The sequence below is a fragment of the Epinephelus lanceolatus genome, chromosome 4 (genome assembly GCF_041903045.1).
Source record: "Epinephelus lanceolatus isolate andai-2023 chromosome 4, ASM4190304v1, whole genome shotgun sequence".
Taxonomy (NCBI): Eukaryota; Metazoa; Chordata; class Actinopteri; order Perciformes; family Serranidae; genus Epinephelus; species Epinephelus lanceolatus.
In genome coordinates, this window is record NC_135737.1 from 38766551 (window position 1) to 38784282 (window position 17732).

Genomic DNA, 17732 nt, shown 5'->3' on the forward strand with positions numbered 1-17732 from the left:
ATTAAAATAAAATTAAAAAATAAAAAAAGATTAAAAAATAATCCATCCATCCATTTTCTAACCGCTGGGGAGTTGGGGCCTATCCCAGCTGACGCTGGGCGAGAGGCAGGGTACACCCTGGACAGGTCGCCAGGCTACCGCATAATAAAATAAAACAAAATAAAAGGATTTGTAAAGATGAGTCTTGAATGGCTTGATTCTTGATATCTTGCTGATTTTAAACAATATTTATCCATATAAAATATCTAAAATAGTTTCAATAAATTAATAATATGTTTGGTTAAAAAAAAAAGTTGTTATAATAAAAGCATCAGTAAAAGTGGCCTAGATGCAACAACAGTTTCAGACAGTGTTAATAATGTGACAAAGTTAATGCAATCTGTGTTCATGATTCTTTTTAATAAGTGTTTTCAAGTTATAAAAATAGAGTTCTTACAAATTTAAGGCAAAAAGGTGCCCCATCTAACAAGAGCTCCACAACAGTACAACATAAGTCGTACTGTACTGCTGTTTTTCATTTTTATAATATATAATACAGATTGTTATACTACAGTATAACCAGCGAGAGCATGGTGCAAACTCATCTTATGTGGTGAAAGGACTAAGACGTTAGATTCTCCTGTTCCATGGCATCCTTTCTGTCTTTCACACAGTTGTCTTCAGATGTTGACTCCATACCTCTGTGGAACAGAGGCAGATTAGTATTTATCTTTGCAGATAAGCCATGTGTCATACAGTACCAGCATTGCACTAGCCAAGAACAGCTTAATTCTATCAAGATAACCTGTGAGTGAGGCATGGGTGGACATCATTATTCATTTAAATTTGAGGGCTGACCTGAAGTCCACATATTGACCATATCATTATTGGAACATGTTGGCCTATGCACTGAAATAAAAACATCAAAGACACATACAGTACTATATCCTTACAAAGCTGTGGGTTCTAGTTTACTTTGACCCAAGTTGATTCTTCTTAATACTATCTCTCTGACTTCCCCCCATTACAAAATAGTCCAAGTACAGTGATGCTTAACTATACGGAAACTCTGCATGTGTACTCGTGTGTGTAACTTTCATACTTGGCTGCTTCAAACTTCCTCTGTCGATAAGAGTCGCCCTTCTTCAACAGGTAGAGAAGAACCATGTCACAGAAGAAAGCTCCCTGTTAAATAAAGTTTTATTTAGTGATGTGACTGTTGCAACTGGTAAAAAATAACAATAATAATAATAATAATACAAAAAAAATCCTGTGCAGTTCTTTCAAAAGCATTTGTAACTATCAGTAGTACTTACAGCACCCATCAGAGCCAGCCCTGAACCAACATTGATGGCTGTTGGGACGATGCTGAACTTCCCGGCCTGTGAATAACAAAAGAAATGCAAAAAATGTGGTTTAAAATAAATCACAAAAATCATCTTAAACCCCTGTAAAACACATTTACCTTTCCGTGCACCATGATGGTAAATCGGATGCCATAGACTTTGAATAGAGAGCGATAGGTCTCACCATCAGCGTTTTGGTAATACCGACTGTGTCTGTTGGGGATAAAAGAAAAGAAGACAAGGAAGGTGAAATTATGGAGGCATGAGAATACGAAACGACACGATTAGGACTCCTGGATAGTTTTCTCCTCTCAAATAATGTGCTTTTAATTGTAAATAATTATACTTTTTTTTTATACTCTGCAAAACATAGCAACACAGACTAAGACAGTGTGTGCAGTGAGATTCACCTGAAGTTAAACCCCTTTACGATAGTCATGTTGGAGACATCCAGACGTGTAAAGTGGTACTGTGGATGGCAGTGAGAGTAACCTTTGTCAAGGTCACAGTCCCACTTTATCATAATGCCAATGGAGCCACCCTAGAAAACACAGTACACATTTGGTCATATGTGGCTCCTTAACCATATCAATTAATCATGGTGAAAAGGGTGGTTGCCAATGGCGTCCCCAGAATTTTTTCATAGTGGTGGCTGATGGAGCCACTGTATCAGGGTGGCCATGGCCCCATTGGTGGGTGCATATCTTTACACTACTGTCCTACAGGGCCAATAGACATCCAAGCATATCTTCTTCAACACACTGATGCTCACTCCATGATGAGGCATAAGAAACATTAAAAAATTAACTTAATTTAGTAATTTACCAATGTCAGTGTTCTGCTCAGTTTATTAAAGTTATCATGATAGAAATGTGCCTAAATAATGACAAATATGTTGACTGACAGGAGGCCTAACTACCATGTAAATATCAGAGATGCACTGATCCAACGTTTTCTCTCCCACTGTCGATACCTCAGCTCAGGGTATCTCATGATACTGAGTGCCGACCCAGACCCAGTGTCAGTGCTTTCTTTTTCCCAAATTTAAAATACCCTTGTAAAAAAGAAATTAATAAATATTTGCCGTTGTTTTAAATCTGTCCAGCACAATCGAACCAGATGTCTGTACTTCATCACTTGGAAATCCTGTGGTTCTTTCAGGAGGCTACTGGTTTCAGTCTTATCTTTTAGAGAGAACCTTTGTGGTCACCATAGGCAACCACTCCTCTTCTACAGCCTATATTACCTGTGGTACCGCAGGGTTCAATTTTAGGTCCTATTTTATTCTCTATTTATATGCTCCCACTTAGTCGTTATTCAACGACATAATGTCTCTTTTCACTGCTACACGGATGACACAAAGATATACCTCCCGCTGAGACCTGGTGACCCCAAAAGCCTAACTGCTGTTGGAGACTGTACCTGTGATATTAACTGTTGGATGGCACAAAATGTTCTACAAATCAACAACTCAAAATCTGAAATCCTCCTGTGCAGTTCCCCTAACTGCATCAGCCTCATCAAAAATGGTCTCGGTCCCCTGTCCTCAAACGTTAAGCCCACTGCCAGAAACCTTGTAGTAATTTTTGGTTCAGACTTAAGCTTTCAGCCCCATATCAAAAAAGTTGTACAGTCCTGTTTCAATCAGTTAAGTATTAACTATCTCTAAAATCAAACCAATGCTCACTCACGCTGATCTGGAAAAAGTCATTCACGCATTCATTTTCTCAAGACTGGACTACTGTACTGTAACTCCCTCTTTTCTGGCATCAACCATAAATCTCTCTCCCGCCTCCAACTTGTTCAGAACACAGCAGCTAGGCTTCTCACTGGTTTTAAGAGATGACATCACATCACCCCGATCCTGGCTTCCCGCCATTGGCTCCCTGTAAGTTTTAGAATTGATTTTAAGATTTTACTGATCACTTTTAAAGAACATCTGGGTCTTGCCCCAAGCTACATTACTGATATGCTGACCCCCGCTGAACCAGTGCGCAGCCTTAGATTCTCAGGTGGGGCCCTTCTGGTCGTTCCAAAGTCGAGGCTTAAAACCAAATAAATAAAAGGCGACTGAGCTTTTGCCATCAGTGCCCCTTGGCTTTGGATCCACCTGCCTGAGGAGATAAGGCTAGCAGAATCAGTATCTTCTTTTAAGTTACTTCTTAAAACGCATTTTTATAGACTTGCTTTTATGTGATGTCATTGCTCTTCTTTTATTATTTATTTTTATTCTTGTTTTTATTTGTTTTATTTATTTTATTGTTTTTATTTTTTTATTTACTGTTGTTGTTTTCCCTGCTGTTGCTACCCTGTCTGCCTTTGCTATATTTTTTTGTTGTTCCTGTACTGTCTGCTATGTTTTCTTTGAATGCTGCTGCTGTTTTTGTCTTCTTCTATTTTTTGAATTATTGTTGTTGCTCATTCTGGTTTTGCTTTGTTTGTCAAAGCATTTTGTAAACGCTGTTTTTAAAAGGTGCTATATAAATATTAAATATTATTACTTAATTCACTTTTCAGTGTTATTTTCTTGAAGGGAAAACATTTATTTAAGTCACAATAATCCCTATGGTCATGGTGTTATAGATAGTGTATCCCTATGATTTTAAAAAAGGACACAAAACGTTTGTTCATGTTAAAATGGCAGCTGCTTTGCCTTGTTTATTATTACATCACTCTTCTAATTTCTAGATAGAATAAAAAGCTGAAAAGTGTAATACTACCGATGTCGCCATGTCGTGGAAGTTGTGTCGGGCTCTTCTGGTGATGTCACCCAGGCGAAAGATGGGGCAGTAGGGGTGGAGCTCCTCATCAAATCGACATGTCTTCAAATAGGAGTGATCATTTGTTTCGAAAACGTTGGACCTCAGATTTAAGAAATGCAAAACATTACAGGGTGTAAATGAGTGTCCACTACTGTACGCATCTGTTTCTAGTTAACCAAGTTGTAATTGGATGGAGAGCCTATAATGAATGTTGAACACAGAAGAAGAGGACTTACTTTGAAAATTCGAATTTTGGAAATTGGATGAAATTCTTGATGTAAATGGTGAAGTTTTCAGCGTGTATCAGCAGCGGCTCTCTGTAAAATGAAAGAGTATTGTTTAGTGTCACACATTCTGTGCTTTGCTAAGAATATAACATTGGAAAAAAACAGGTTTAGGGACATAATTCATGAGATGTTTCTCAGTGCAGAGGGGTTGCTAACAAGTGGAGCAGATATACAGTGATAGTGGTTGGACAACTGAGAGGGCCATCACATTCACACGAAGTTACCTCTCAAACAAGTCGGGCCAGCACCGGATGTTTAGCTTAAACAAATGCAATGTAAATAAAAGGCCAATGTCAAGCTGCTTAGTATCTGCTCTTTGTTTAGGTGAGTGTGGTATTTAAAGGCAGCTTAAACATTAGCTAATGAACAGATTGAAGACTATGTTCTTGTCTTGGGGCTTAGTACATGTATAAAAGCACAGCCTGATACCAACTGCAGGGCCTAGTGATGGGTCAAAACGTCTTTCAACATGGGGTGACCTCTAGCTCACCAGGCAGAGTGTGTTCCCCATGTAGGCCAAGTCCAATTGGAAGATAGATGGTTTACACACTCCATATTCTCCCCAAGTGAGCGAGTGCATGTGTGGCATACACCAAGAGAACAGCACAGGCCTGAAAGCTTGACCCCTACAGTGAGGAGATCTGGTGGTTTTGCTGGCATATTTTAGACCTACTTATTCCCTTAGCGGTAATGGTCACTGCAAGTCAAAACAAAGTTGTTTCTAAGTGATCATCTTTATCCTGTGATAAAACATTTCTATCCTGATGGGAATGGTGTCTTCTTGGATGATAATAGGGCACGAGGGGTCACTGAATGGTTTGATGAGTACGACAATAACGGGAATCATATGCTATGGCCTTCACAGTCACCAGATCTCAACCCAGTTCAACACCTGTGAGAGATTTTTGACTGACATGCTCGACAGCGCTCTCCACCACCATCATCATTAAACCTAATCAGATAATATCTTTTGGAGGAAGGTGTTCATCCCTCTAGCAGAATTCATGAGACTTGTAGAATCAATGTAATGTAATGGTGAGTCTGCTTTGCTCCTTACTGTGGTTTCAATTTTCTTTCAATGGGACACCAGCCGTAGATTTCGCAGGTACCAGTGGAGTTTTCATCGTATCTTAAACATCGGCCGCTCATCATCCCTTCAGAAAAACAGCAAAATAAGAGTCACACAGCTTGTAACATGTAAAAGAAGTTTGAATTTCTGTTGCAAAGATATACATATACATACATCAGTTCAAAATGTTCAAAGTTCAAATGATAATTCTACTCTTATTTCCAAATTTCATGTCAGTGACCTCGACTTGAACAGACACTAATCACCACTCAGAACATCCCTTATCATTATCTTAACCCCTTGTGTTTTCTATCATACATGTTGCACTAATTTTTGTTTATTTGGAAAAACACAGTGACAACAAAAGAGAATGTAACCTTGTTAAATTTGGACCCAAATCATTTTTCATGTTAGGCTGACTGACTTAACCACTAACTAAATGGAAATTTAAAGCGTTGTTTCTTCCTGACCATGACCAGACACCACCATCCTCCCCTCTTCACAGTCCTTGTCGTCTTGACAGTGGCCATCCAGCACCTTGAGGCTCTGAGATCAAACGCCACAGAAAAAAAAAGGCAAAGGTTCAAAGTGTATTTAACCATAAACAGACCACTTTTACACAATTATAAACAATAAATAATAATAAAACAATAATAAGCAAGGTTCATAGCTATGGAGGCCCATCTTGGCTTTGAAAAGAAAAGAAATACATAAAATCCTAGCCATGTTAGAAATAAAATACTCGCAGTAAGGCAACCTTATGACTAACTAAGACAAAATTGTGAGATAGCTGTCACATTTCAAGTGTCCTTAATTTATTACCTTCTAATTTGACTTTGTATCTCATACTTTTGACTTAGTATTTAATAATTTTGACTTACAAGCTCCTAATTTTCCACTATTCCATCATTTTGATTTGGTAACTCATACTTTTGACTAAGTAGCTCATAACTTTGTCTTAGTGTTTAAACACCTTGACTTAGTATTAGTATTTTACTTTTCCTGGCAAGTATGGGCTCCCAAAATATCACATGTATCGGCTGTTCCTCTAATAACAATTATTGGAAATGAAATATGATGAAAAGGTGTAAAATGTTCACAGACAATGTGACCAAAACATATACTAATATGGTTAGACAAGGTCATCTGAGGCTGTATTTGCAACAGTTTGTCCTGTTAGTATTCCAGCATGCTTTCACATAAATGGTAAAGGTAAGAGGATTCTGTTTTCTAGCAAAACATGAAAGTAAAAATGTGCTTCGGGGTTGTTTATGAACACATGTCTGTGCCCTTTTCATATCAGACTTCAACTAAAACACTCTTGTGTTAGTGAGACTGTGCCTAGTTAGACATGATAAAGGACACTTAAAGGCTCCCACTCAAGTGTGGCAGCCTTTCAGGCACAGGGGCACTGCAGCTGGTGAGAGCCGAAATGTATACAGGAGCAGTGTTTTATGGCTGTGCGGTGCTTTTGGACGCTTGTTATTTCTCTTGGCTGATGCAGTGAGGCAAGAGACCAAGAGAGGCTGAGTTTACATACCAGGAACCTTCTGGAAATTTAAAGATGTAGCTAAGAGAAATGATGAACAGTATAACTGGCAAACACCCGTAGAAAGACGGGGGAGGTGTCAGCCTTTGTCAAGAGTTAGAAGTCTTCTGTTATGAGTAAGCGCTGTGAAGAAAACGCAGACCAGTGCTGCTCTGGCTGTGACTGGCTTTGCCACCACACAAGCCATGAGAAATCAGTAGGGGGGCGCTATAGATCAGCCACTGTCATTGTGCACAATACACTGATGACTGATTCACAACTTTCTCAGTCTTTAGGGGGGTTACTGTAATGCGCAACTGTCTTCTTCATCCTGGCATTTTAAAAGTTTGAACTGATTCGTGGTGCTTCTGGTAGCTGAGTAGCTCAAGTAACCATTTATGAAGAGCGATAACAAGTTTGTCTCTACAGTTTACTGAAATGACAAAATATCAGCTATGGGGATCTAACGATGGCAAAGTTCTAGTTTATTTATGTTTCTTCCTTTCCAGTTCTTCCCTAACCTCAGTCGCACATGGCCTATTGTATCTATGAAACGGCGGTGCAAATAGTTTCCAGATGTTTTAGACGTCAAACAGTGCAGAGTAAACAAAGTAACCTTAAAATAAACACAGCTAGTCTCCGACAGCTCGAAACTGCGAGCCAAACGGCGAGGGAACACAGTGTCTAAACAGGACATCATGCCCTCCAGCTAGCTGATGCTCACAACAGAAAACTCACGAGTATCCAAATGTTAAACATAAACATGTTTGTCTCAGAATTAAATGCGGTTCATCCAGATGACAGTCATAACAACTTTCTAGACAGACACAATAAAAAGGTGAAGCATGGTCAAATAACAACAGCAATACTAAATTAACTAAATTAACTTCTTGTCTTTTGCTTCTCAAGAAGACAACTGACCTGAAAACTTCAAGTACTTTGAAGTAGGAAATTTCATCTCTCAAGAAAATGCTGTGCATCATTAAAATTGTATGACAGCTCAAGTTTCTCTGTGTTTAACTAAATATGGAGGTGCAGCAGTATCTTCTCAGTTCTGCATGACCTTGTGCGCAGCTCCAGTGCCAGCGGTCAGTCTGACCATGTTTACTTCATTTTGACCTCAGACACACATACATGTCCATATCCGTATAAAGCGAGGGACTATGTTTAATACACAGCTGTTGACACTGATATTGGCTGATAGCCTATTTATCTTTCAGGGGTTCATCTGTAATGTGTTACATGGATTGTTGGGACTGATTCAGATTTTTTTTAATAAGAAGGATGAAATTTTGACAAAAAACTTTGACCTGGCGAGGCAAGAATAACACAACTACTGTCCAAAAGTGGGTTGCTGGTCCATTCTGAATGGACCACAAGTGACTCGCAAATATGTCAAGTTTGTAAAAAAACACACTTTATTTTTAAGTACTATGAATTTCTGGCACAGAGCTTTTATTTTGAAGTAGTTTCCTGCTGAAAAGTGAGTGTCTAACTGACAGAGACTTGAGAGACAGCAAACCAGCTCAACAACATGGCCAAACGCAAGTATGACACTAAGTATATTTAACTGTGTGGACCTTGAACTAATGACTAAGGAGAAATCTGGATCCCGTGGGTGGACCAGTTGGGAACCACACGGGTCTCCATTGTTTTTCAGGCCAAGGACCCCTTTGCTGAAAGAGAGACAAAGCAGGGACCCCCTACTACATAAACTGTACAAAAACAAGTTGCCCTTAGGACAATTCTCTGAATATTTTGGGGCCTTCTCTTGTTTGCACTCGCCTGTAGCTGCTAAGTCAGCATCAGCTGCAGCATAGCTAGGTGCATTAACCTCACCCCCTGCACTTTCGTCAGTGGTTTCTGGGGTAGACAACGTGTCAGAGTCTCTTGCTCCGTATTATAAACCACTACACATGACATACCAGTAATCATACAGCTAACTGGCCAATATGTGAATAAAAAGGAGAAGCACAGTGATTTCACATGAGCTAGCTCACATGATTGCACATTGATTCATGGGTACGCCTATCATAAATGTTGTACACTGTAAATTAATTTTATGAATGGGCCAGTTTATTTTTGCTGATTACATGTTGAATTTGTATTAATGTGTAATGTCACACACATTTTACTTTTTGGAAAAAAAAGAACATTGAAATTATAAGTTTGGTTAAATTATCAAGAGGTAATTTGGGGGGCCTGCAGTAACTCTAATGACCCAATGGGGGCATGGACCCCCTGTTTAAGACCCAGGATGTATCAGATTCCAATAAAAGTTTATCATTACTGGCATTATGCTGTCAAAGATGAAAATAATGACTAGCAAATTAGATTCAAGATTCATTTTGACAGCTGCGATTAAAGCCACTAGAAGTGCCCATGTGAGTGCAAACACAGTGGTCTAAGAAACAGTCCTTGGTGTACACTTAAGCTAACTGTATAACACATTCTTACCTCAGCACAGTATCCCAGCTTCTGGTTTGGTGTTTCTAGGAAATTGGTTACAACAAACAGAACAGCTTCACCCTAGATGTAGAGAAAACAATATGAACTGGTCTTTATGTTGACAACATAACATGACGACCCCTGTACTCCCACCCTTTCTCCCTCTTCAGCCTTAGACTCTATCTTGAGGGGTCTTCAGTCAGGCTGTCACCTGACCCTGCTCCTGCACGCACACCTGTCCCTCTCAGGATATACAGTATACAGTAACCACTGTTCCAACGACTGTGTTGTCATAGTGTCTAACTATTCCCCCCATAACCTGTTTTCTGTTGATTTAAACCTGCTTCTGTCTCCTCTTATTAAACAAGAAAGGGAACAATTCCCAAAATGTCAAACTACCCCTTCAACCAGTTTTTCCTGACTGACTGTCCGTATATGGGCCCTGAACAGTCACATTTTATTGTTTTGTCAGCCTGCACTGGTACATGTCACCACTGAAGTTCACTTGAATCCTGCATGTTCATGAAGTCAAGCAGACATAAGAAACAAATACTTTAAAATGGATGTTTTGTTATCTTCTTAATTTAGCCACGAGCATGTCTTTCACCCAGTTTGGATGTATGCACATATTAGTTTGGCTGCAGTGTAAATGCTTCACCTGTGGTGGGATGACATAGTCCTCTGGTCCCCACACCAGCAGACCAGACTCAGTGGTGTTCGTCACTGAGACTCCCTTCAGTTTAGTTATAATAGAGCTCTGGATAGCCTCGTCTGTCTCCTGGTAGCCTTTCTTTACTATGAAAACCCATCTGTGAGTGAAAGGAAAAATGGAAAATTGTTTGTTGTGTCATTTAATTGACTTATTGTTTGTGTTAAACATTAAGGAAAATACAGAATGTGTGGGCCTATTGTCTCTTCTATATTTGGCAATAAGAACACATTCATGTTTGTGCTTTATGGTAGTGGATTTTTTGTTCCACTATCATATAATATTCTTGTTTGAAGTTAAAAGTATTGCCATGATACCTGTGGTTATAGGACTAGACTGTACACTGTTAGACATTTTGTGCAATAATAAGAATAAGTTATTTTTAACTCTAATACTGACTGTTGCTTTGTTGTTTATCATTAAGGTACTGCAACTTTAAGTCAAATTTACTTACTATATTAGGGTTTTTAATGTATGGGTTTTGCTTCAAGGCACTGAGAAAGCCACAAGAGTACTCTGAACATAAAAAAACTTTGTGCTACAATTATAACTGTAACTCAATCAATCAATAAATAAAGATATAACCTTCCTGTCACTTGGCCTAAGAAAGCACTGACTAAAAACTTAAAGCCCATTTACTTTATCAAGCTTTAAAATCATCATAATGGTCAATTTGGAAACATAATAAAATAGGTGAGTGTATAGTTCGGTACATTTATGTGAGCTGCTAAATTTACATAAATTTCTATGTTAATATATAGGCTAATTTTATATCTGAGAGGAATTCAAAATGATTTGCTTTGGGTTAATTAATTTAAATGAATTTATGGCATGTGAAAACGAGGTAATAAAACTGTAAAAGCCACAACAGTAATTCACTGACTTACCCTATAATGTACCCGATGATAGATAACTGAATAAGTCTGTACAAAACTCCAACTGTCTTATTTTTGGCGACAATGTATTTTTCCGTTTTGTAGTCGAACAAGGAGAGGAAGCGTCCTTTCAAGAAGCTCCCGGCCATCCTGCAGCTGTCTGCGGGCAGTTGGGTGTCAGAGCATAGTGAGTGATAGTGGTCCACACACACACAGCCGGAGAGTTTCTATCTGCGGGCGGCGGACACACACACTCCCACTGCCAAGCCCTCATTATGATCCCCCCCCCCCCCCCCACACACACACACACACACACGCTTCTCACCGCCAGCGTCAAGTCAGCATCAACAAGCACCATATCCAGGTGGGACTTTCAAAATAATGCTAGCCTTCTGATGAGAATATCCGGCATTCTGTTGATACAACATAGTGGTTTTAACAATTGATGGGAAGGAAAATACATACATAATAAGTGTAATGCATGTAATTTATCCTGGCTTCATATGAGTAGAGGAAATCTCCACCAGTCGCTTGGCTAATTTGCTCAATGTAAAATACCATAGGCTTGCGCTAATAACGTTAGCATATTGTATTTGTTTGGAAAACGTGTTTAGTATAAGACAGTTGTTTTGTCGGTGAACATTGTGAGTTGTAATGGAGCCAAATTTTGTAACGTTACTTTGTTAAATGTTGCTGCTGTCCCTGGCTTCATATGAGTAGAGGAAATCTCTGCACACGGCTAGGCTAATTTATACAATGTAAAATGTCATAGGCTTGTGCTAATAACGTTAGCATGTTGTATTTGTTTGGAAAACGTATTTAGTAGAAGACAGTTGTTTTGTCGGTGAACCTTGTGAGTTGTAATGGAGCCGAATTTTGTAACGTTACCTTTGTTAAATGTCGCTGCTGTCCCTGGCTTCATATGAGTAGAGGAAATCTCTGCACACGGCTAGGCTAATTTATACAATGTAAAATGTCATAGGCTTGTGCTAATAACGTTAGCATGTTGTATTTGTTTGGAAAACGTATTTAGTAGAAGACAGTTGTTTTGTCGGTGAACCTTGTGAGTTGTAATGGAGCCGAATTTTGTAACGTTACCTTTGTTAAATGTTGCTGTTGTCTCTAATTTTATTGAGGAAGAGGAAAACATCTTAAGTGTAAAACAGTTGTTTTGTCGGTGAACCTTGTGAGTTGTAATGGACCCAAATTTTGTAATGTTAGCTTTGTTAAATGTCACTGTTGTCCCTCGCTTCATGTGAGAAGAGGAAATCTCTGCTAACTGCTAGGCTAATAAATACAATGTAAAATGCCATATGCTTGTACTAAAAACATTAGCATGTTGTATTTGTTTGGAAAACGTTAATATTAGACAGCTGTTTTGTCAGTGAACCTTGTGAGTTGTAATAGATCCAAAGTTGTAACGTTACCTTTGTTAACTTGCTGTTGTCCCTGGTTTCATACGAGTAGAGGAAATCTTTGCTAGCCGCTAGGCTAATTCATACAATGTAAAATGTCATAGGCTTGTGCTAAAAACATTAGCATGTTGTATTTGTGGCGAAAATGTATCCAGCAAGCCATGTTTAATGTGTGTTTTGAAGCAGTCAAATTTTACAGCACTTCACAGAAACTCCACCGCCAACTAGTGTTCTGGAGGTGTAACTGCAGAGTGACACAATCACAACAGCACAAGTATAAATGCTCTTAACGGCGTAGGCTATTGTGTAGCTATAGTATATAGGCTAGTTTATACAATGTAAAATGCCATGGGCTTAGGCTAATATCGTTAGCATGTTGTATTTGTTTGGAAAATGTGTTTAGTATTAGACAGCTGTATTGTCGGTGAACCTTGTGAGTAATGGAACCAAACTTTGCAACGTTACCTTTGATAAATGTTGTCCCTGGCTTCGTATGTGTTGAGGAAATCTTTGCTAGCCGCTAGTCTAATTTATACAATGTGAAATGCCATAGGCTTGTGCTAAAAACATAAGCATGTTGTAGCCTATTTATATTTTAAAATGTGTCCAGCAAAAGGGGAACTGCCCATTGGTCCGACAGCCCATTGGTCCGACATCCCATTGTTCCGACCATTGTTCAAGGCAAGCCGAGGGTAACCAGTTGTCTCAGGTCAGCCCAAATCAAAATGTTACCTGGATGCTGGCGTAATTTACTAATACCTGAGGAAAGCCATGCGCTCTGTGAGTTTCAGTGGCTCACACAGGTAGACGTGCGGTTTGTGTTATATTGTCTTTTGTTGACGTGAAATCAAGTCCAGCTTGACGCAAATTTGTGTATATTATATTTTCTTTCCTTTCTTTTTTTAATGTCGCTGGTACGTAGCGCTCACTTACAGAAACATATTCACTGTGGTAGATGTGAGCTGCGACTTTAAGATCGCCAGTAATATGTTGTGTATGTTTGTGAATTTGTGACGAATCTGCTGACGGAGGCGCAGCACATCTGCAGCTGTTCGGTAAGGAAACCAGTTAAATTGGAAACCAGTAGGGACACAACACCGGTCGCAGCGCACCATCAATGTTGAAATACGCCCGCCGGGAGCCGTTCAGCATCGCAGACCGTCAGACTAATGGGATGTCGGACCAATGGGCTGTCGGACCAATGACATGGACCCCAGCAAAAGACAAGTGCTTTGTCTGTGAATGCTGTGTTATAGTGAAGCCAATTTGTGTTTGAAACTGTCGGCAGTGAGTCATGTTTAATGTGTGTTTTGAGTGTGTTTTGAATCCACAAAACTTTGCAGCACTTCACAGAAACTACCCCTCTGACTAGTGTTTGGAGGTGTAATTTCAGAGTGACACAGACACACCACCACACAAGTAAAAATGCTCACAGCGGTGTAGGCCATGTGCGTAAGCTACGGCATAGGCTCTGTATTGAGCTGAGGCACTAGTATAAATCCCGCTTAAGAGTCCAAAGTCCACAGCAGCTCCACAAGCTGAGCTTGTGAGTAATGGAACCAAAGAGGGTGGGAATCTGTCCCCCCCTAGAATAATAATAAATTATAATAATATGTGTCTTGTTCTTGTGATTAGTTTTCTGTGCATACCTGTGTGTTTCCCTTTGTTCTTTGTCAGTTCGTCTGTGTCCCTCCTGGGTGCGTTCTTTTGATCATCCTGCATTCATCCTTGTTCATCGTGTGTTTCCCGGATGGTTTTCAGTTTAGTTTTTGTTCTGCTTTCATTCTGACTTTGAGTTGCCTGCCTGTACTGGATGTTTTCAATCAGCAACATTAAATCTCGCTTTTTGTTAAAAACTCAAACTGTCTGTTAGTCTGCATTTGGGTCCTCCTCTGAACTGACTGTGGCACCCAGCTGTGCTGCTGGAGGGAATGTGGAGAAATCATGGTTGCACATGCCCATATTTTCTGGTCTTGTCCTTCTATTCAGACTTTCTGGAAGGAAGTAGCAACAATCATTTAAAAAACTTTGGGTTTTAGTATCAGTACAACATTCACATCAAACAAAGATTATATCTATTTACTAAAGATCCTGCTGGCAACAAGTAAAAAGGCTAAATACTGGCTCCAGAAAAACTGTCCCAGTGTTCGCCTCTTTATTAATACTGTTAATCACTTACACCTTATGGAACAGATGACATATTGTATACGACCTCAGAAAGAACTGAGAGGGAAACAGTGGAGAAAATGTTTATTTAGCCAATGAGACTGATGTCACATGATAATCATATGTACCATATATGAAACCTTACTTTAAAGGGATAGTGCACCCAAAAATGAAAATTCAGCCATTATCTACTCACCCATATGCCGATAGAGGCCCTGGTGAGGTTTTAGAGTCCTCACATCCCTTGCAGAGATCGGCGGGTGGAGCGGCCAGCACACCTAATGGTATACGGCGCCCCAGACTAACGTCCAAGAACACAAAATTGAATCCACAAAGTATCTCCATACTGCTCATCCATAGTGATCCAAGTGTGCTGCAGCCGCGACATAAAAAGTTGTTTCGAAAAACGTCACATGAACCCTGTTTTTAACCTCACTGTAGCCTGTAGCTCTGACTGCTTCTCTGTGCTCCGCGTTCACGTGTGCGCGCCTGCGTGAGACCAGCGAAAGCATGAGCTTTGCTCACCTGTGTTTACATCACGTGACACATGCACCGCAGGGAGAGACAACGTACCCATAGTAGCTTAAAGATAATTTGCACTACGGTCTTTTAGCAAAGGACAGCCCAACATGTCTGAAGACTTTGAAATTGAGGAGGAACAGCATTTCTTTGTTGAGCCGTATTTGTTTAAGCCCGAGTATACGGACGGAACTCAGGCTACCTAACCCTCAGCCAGCCGCAGAATACCGGAGTCGAGCACTGGAAACCTGGTGGTGTAGTTGTTACAAATGCAAAGCAATGCCAACGGATGAGGAAAGTCTTTGCTGCTCAGACTGGGAATTGGCGATGCCTGCACTTGAGAAACTGGACATCAGTACTAACGAGACTGCTGCTCTTCAGAGATCACCGATCACCCTGAGCGTGCGCACACGTGAACGCGAAGCACAGAGAAGCAGTCAGAGCTACAGGCTACAGTGAGGCTAAAAACAGAGTTCATATGACGTTTTTCGAAACAACTTTTTATGTCGGGGCTTCAGGACACTTGGATCACTATGGATGAGCAGTATGGAGATACTTTGTGGATTCAGTTTTGTGTTCTTGGACGTTAGTCTGGGGCGCCGTCTGCCATTAGGTCTCCGCAAGGGATGTGAGCACTCTAAAACTTCACCAGGGCCTCTATCGGCATATGGGTGAGTAGATAATGGCTGAATTTTCATTTTTGGGTGCACTATCCCTTTAAATTAGGAAAATTTGTCATGTCTTTGTAAACATCCCATGCCCTCATATTAGTCCTTTTTTCATGTGTACTGCTTTGTTTCTTTTCTTTTTTGTTGTGTTAATAAATGTTCATAAATAAAACGCATTAAAAAAAACTAACTGATGATTCAGCTCTGTGAGTGCGGTAAAGTTGGAAAGATATTGGCAGATTCGAACTTCCGGGATCAGTAACTCTTAAGTGAAACGTTGTTAAAACACAAAACACACATATTTTCAATCGTAGTAAGATAGACAACGAGCTACAACATAATATTCATCAAAATGAGCCGTCCTCTGAGCCACACCAAGAACATTGGTGTTTACGTGCAGCCGGCTTTGAGCACAGCGCGCAGGGACCGTCTACAAAGTGCAACACCGAAAAGAGATATTACAAAAATATTCAGTAACGTCACTATAATACAGTGTAGTGTCACCAAACTCACTCCACACTTCATTGGTCTCCTACAGAGTACACTACAGCACTTGGTTTGAAAGAAAGGCATTTTACATAATTTCTGGCAATTTTTCTTAGGAATATTAATCAATAATTTCAGTATGATGCAGTGTAGGGTCACCAAACTCACTCCACACTTCATTGGTCTCCTACAGAGTACACTACAGCACTTGGTTTGAAAGAAAGGCATTTTACATAATTTCTGGCAATTTTTCTTAGGAATATTAATCAATAATTTCAATATGATGCAGTGTAGGGTCACCAAACTCACTCCACACTTCATTGGTCTCCTACAGAGTACACTACAACACTTGGTTTGAAAGAAAGGCATTTTACATAATTTCTGGCAATTTTTCTTAGGAATATTAATCAATAATTTCAATATGATGCAGTGTAGGGTCACCAAACTCACTCCACACTTCATTGGTCTCCTACAGAGTACACTACAGCACTTGGTTTGAAAGAAAGGCATTTTACATAATTTCTGGCAATTTTTCTTAGGAATATTAATCAATAATTTCAATATGATGCAGTGTAGTGTCACCAAACTCACTCCACACTTCATTGGTCTCCTACAGAGTACACTACAGCACTTGGTTTGAAAGAAAGGCATTTTACATAATTTCTGGCAATTTTTCTTAGGAATATTAATCAATAATTTCAATATGATGCAGTGTAGTGTCACCAAACTCACTCCACACTTCATTGGTCTCCTACAGAGTACACTACAGCACTTGGTTTGAAAGAAAGGCATTTTACATAATTTCTGGCAATTTTTCTTAGGAATATTAATCAATAATTTCAATATGATGCAGTGTAGTGTCACCAAACTCACTCCACACTTCATTGGTCTCCTACAGAGTACACTACAGCACTTGGTTTGAAAGAAAGGCATTTTACATAATTTCTGGCAATTTTTCTTAGGAATATTAATCAATAATTTCAATATGATGCAGTGTAGTGTCACCAAACTCACTCCACACTTCATTGGTCTCCTACAGAGTACACTACAGCACTTGGTTTGAAAGAAAGGCATTTTACATAATTTCTGGCAATTTTTATTAGGAATATTAATCAATAATTTCAATATGATGCAGTGTAGGGTCACCAAACTCACTCCACACTTCATTGGTCTCCTACAGAGTACACTACAGCACTTGGTTTGAAAGAAAGGTATTTTATATAATTTCTGGCAATTTTTATTAGGAATATTAATCAATAATTTCAATATGATGCAGTGTAGGGTCACCAAACTCACTCCACACTTCATTGGTCTCCTACAGAGTACACTACAACACTTGGTTTGAAAGAAAGGCATCTTACATAATTTCTGGCAATTTTTATTAGGAATATTAATCAATAATTTCAATATGATGCAGTGTAGGGTCACCAAACTCACTCCACACTTCATTGGTCTCCTACAGAGTACACTACAAC

General features: G+C 39.5%; 1 protein-coding gene across 1 annotated transcript; it reads right to left on the reverse strand.

Moving 5' to 3' along the window:
- Nucleotides 1-380: 380 nt before the first annotated feature.
- LOC117259081 (P2X purinoceptor 5-like) lies at nucleotides 381-11231 on the reverse strand. The gene is made up of 12 exons (XM_033630292.2): nucleotides 11016-11231; nucleotides 10078-10228; nucleotides 9429-9500; nucleotides 5914-5989; nucleotides 5432-5528; nucleotides 4324-4404; nucleotides 4046-4187; nucleotides 1736-1866; nucleotides 1445-1538; nucleotides 1296-1361; nucleotides 1082-1164; nucleotides 381-680 (listed from the first exon to the last, which is right to left on the reverse strand). The coding sequence occupies exons 1-12, from the start codon at nucleotides 11150-11152 to the stop codon at nucleotides 602-604; spliced, it is 1209 nt and encodes a 402-aa protein (XP_033486183.1). The 5' UTR covers nucleotides 11153-11231; the 3' UTR covers nucleotides 381-601.
- Nucleotides 11232-17732: the final 6501 nt, after the last annotated feature.

Excerpts from the sequence above, each read along its gene's own strand:
- LOC117259081 (XM_033630292.2), bottom strand. The coding sequence starts at position 11,152 with ATGGCCGGGAGCTTCTTGAAAGGACGCTTCCTCTCCTTGTTCGACTAC. Across the intron at positions 1,362-1,444 it reads CCATCATGGTGCACGGAAAG|GCCGGGAAGTTCAGCATCGT; the intron begins GTAAATGTGTTT and ends TGTTATTCACAG. Across the intron at positions 1,165-1,295 it reads GGCTGGCTCTGATGGGTGCT|GGAGCTTTCTTCTGTGACAT; the intron begins GTAAGTACTACT and ends TTTATTTAACAG.